This window comes from Eurytemora carolleeae, unplaced genomic scaffold (assembly GCF_000591075.1).
Source record: "Eurytemora carolleeae unplaced genomic scaffold, Eaff_2.0 scaffold2077, whole genome shotgun sequence".
In the NCBI taxonomy this organism is placed as follows: Eukaryota; Metazoa; Arthropoda; class Copepoda; order Calanoida; family Temoridae; genus Eurytemora; species Eurytemora carolleeae.
In genome coordinates this window covers 4,245-7,444 of record NW_019398157.1, presented here as the reverse complement: position 1 = coordinate 7,444, position 3,200 = coordinate 4,245, and the positions used below count along the sequence as shown (strand labels likewise).

Here is a 3,200-nt window from a genome sequence, read left to right as displayed (position 1 = left end):
ATTTGTACACTTTGAACTCCCTTTCAGGCTGAAAGGGACTGACAAAATTCATACCGAGAGATTCTTTAAATTCCCCTCTAATATATATTCTATTCTCTATGGCTTTGTCTTTTATTTAGTGTGGGAGATAGTCTCGTTTTCAGTTATTTAAAAGTCTTTGTTACTCACGATATTCAATACAGCCTTAATAAAGTCATTTAAAAAATATATCTCATTAATTTTGGATCAGATAAGACTTTTCAGGGTTCCTTTGTGAATTTTACATGCACCTCTATTGAGGGTAACTTGAATTATAATCTTGTATTTACACAAGTTGTAGTTTAATAATTTAATGAAAAAGAATATAATGAAATAAAAGACCTATTTTCTGTGGTTTCTGATAAAAGAACGAATCATTATTTTATTCACCTTTTCAATAAAAATATATATATTATACATATACATATTTATATATTCATTGTTCGACTCAACCTTTATTGATATAGAAACATTTAGAATGATTTATTATTCACTAGCTGAAGGGCCCGGCTTTGCCGTGGAAAAAGGAGAAAATGTTTGAAAAAAAAAATCTTAACAGAAAAATGTTCGGTTTTTTTGCCTTTCCCCCGGCCACGGGCCCGGCGTTGCACGTGGAAAAAAAATATTATATATATACATATTTATATATTCATTGTTCGACTCAACCTTTATTGATATAGAAACATTTAGAATGATTTATTATTCACTAGCTGAAGGGTCCGGCTTTGCCGTGGAAAAAGGAGAAAATGTTTGAAAAAAATCTTAACAGAAAAATGTTCGGTTTTTTTGCCTTTCCCCCGGCCGCGGGCCCGGAGTTGCACGTGGAAAAATTTTTTTTTCAAAAAATGAAAATTTTATAATGAAAAATTTGTTGAAAAAAAATTTCTATTTTTTTTATCTCGGCCACCCATGAGTGTCCACAAAAAATGTTAGCCCAATCGGTCCAGCGGTCCAAGGTTATAATGCAGAGAAAGTTAATTGCTGACAATTTAATGAACGTTTTTGATCGCTGATATACAACAAAATATTGTAAAATAGCGGGTTTTTGGCTTTTAGCGGAGAGCGGAGAGTTTTTTATAATGAAGTATGTGATATTAAAAAGCTTTCTTGAATTGAATGCTTTTCACGATGTATACACCACTTCTCATCAAACAGCTCTCATAGGTAGATACAAATAAATAAATTGTTAAATTCAACAGTTTTCCTGGAATTTCAAGTAAACTGCCGAGTGAACCAGTTCTAGCCACAGCATTAATATTTAACAAGTTTTCCAGTTTAATCCAACAATATAAAAACATAAAATAGGGTTGATGGATTTTAGATCCAAGCTTGACGGCCTAGTGATATACCTGCGTCTAAATATTTAAAAAATAGCGATTGTGCTGCAATTTTTGCCAAAGAAAGAGTCATTTGTAAGACCGAACATTTTTTTCAAACTATATCGATATTGGTATCAAAAGATGCGTCTCAAGCGGCTGAATACTGTTCACATTTTGGTATTTTGAAAAATATTAAATTGTTTCAAATCAACTTTTCTGAATTCAGTGTTTTAAGACGAATCTTTTAACACCCTATTCGTAAATTTTGAAGACATTTTTTTCGGTCTTATACTATAAGTGACATTTCTTTTGCAAAAATGGCCGTGCGAAAATGTTACGCGCCGAAATTAAAAATCTAAGCATATACCTGGTATACCAGAGGGTTTAACTAATAGTTTTGACCAACTTTGCACCTCTAGGTTGCAAATGTAAAGTAGGTTGATTGACCAACCCTAATAGAGAAGTTTTTTCTTTTTATTTCTCAGCAATTAATCTATGTCAAACGATGCTTAATATTTACAAGTTTTTGTTCAGATTAAAAATCAATGCAAAAAACTTTATAATTATTGATTCATTGATTTCTTGATTTAATTATTTCTTGATTTCTATTGCTTTGTTGAACTATTGATTTGTTGATTCATTGAGCTTAAATCATTGATTTATTGACTGATTGACTGATTGACTGATTGGCTGATTTATCTAGTATTAATTACTCTAATAATGTGTTCCGTTTTTATTCTTTTTTATAATACATTTATAATTGATAAATTCATTTTTATATTGCAGGAAGATATCAGTTTGGTTCTGTTGCAACCTATAAATGCAATCCAGGGTTTATTCTTTGGGGAAATGCATCCAGGTAAAGAAAACAGAAAATACCTTTTATACAATTAATGAAATATGGGTCGTATTAGGTTGTCGATCCAAAATAAGCAGTTTTGCAGTTAGGCCAAACCTTCCCGGTTTCCGTTGATCAATGGTAGTTCATCTTGTCCAAATCTTGTCCAAATCTTCTTCAAATCTTGTCCAAATCTTGTCCAAAACTTGTCCAAATCTTGTCTAAAGTCTTTCCAAATCTTGTCCAAATCTTGTCTAAAACTTGTCCAAATCTTGTCTAAAACCTTTCCAAATCTTGTCTAAAACCTTTCCAAATCTTGTCCAAATCTTGTCCAAATCTTGTCCAAATCTTGTCCAAATCTTGTCTAAACTTGTCCAAATCTTATATAAAACTTGTCAAAATCTTGTCCATATCATTTGCAGAGTTCTCATTATAAACATTTTTAATATCAAGGAGGTGAAAATATATATAAAATCTTTTTACAAAAAAATAAATAAAACATTTTTTATTATTTGTATTTAATTAGATGTATTGTTTACAGGGTGTGTAATAGTGATGGGAATTGGGATGGTGAAACACCGTTGTGTCATCCGATTACATGCGGTCAACCCCCTCAGGTTAAAATTAATTAATTAATCCGATAACATGCGGTCAACCCCCTCAGGTTAAAATTAATTAATTAATCCGATAACATGCTGTCAACCATCTCAGGTTAAAATTAATTAATTACTCCGATAACATACGGTCAATTTACTCAGGATAAAAACTAATAAATATATAATCCTGTTCAAGAATTGTTGGAACGCTTCAGAAAGAATTATAATCAATTGCAATTTTGGGCATTTTTAGAAATGTTTACAAAAATTTAGTAAACTTTTTTATGTTACAAAATATTGCATTAGTTTCTTCTTGAAAAGTGACCAAAAATTAGGCAAAAAAACCAAAATTTCAAAATACTAAAATACTAAACATAATGGTATGATATAATGAGTAGTATATATTGTACTATATAGCTAAAACTATCT

General features: G+C 30.5%; 1 protein-coding gene across 1 annotated transcript in view; it reads left to right on the top strand.

Moving 5' to 3' along the window:
* Positions 1 to 1,065: 1,065 nt before the first annotated feature.
* LOC111716908 (membrane cofactor protein) overlaps positions 1,066 to 3,200 on the top strand; it is a gene marked incomplete at its 3' end in the record, with an annotated part of 2,915 nt that continues 780 nt past the window's right edge. The window contains exons 1-3 of the mRNA XM_023492419.1: positions 1,066 to 1,182; positions 2,124 to 2,196; positions 2,717 to 2,792. Of these exons, the coding sequence (XP_023348187.1) occupies positions 1,098 to 1,182; positions 2,124 to 2,196; positions 2,717 to 2,792 (234 nt within the window). The remainder of the gene's footprint in view (positions 1,183 to 2,123; positions 2,197 to 2,716; positions 2,793 to 3,200) is intronic.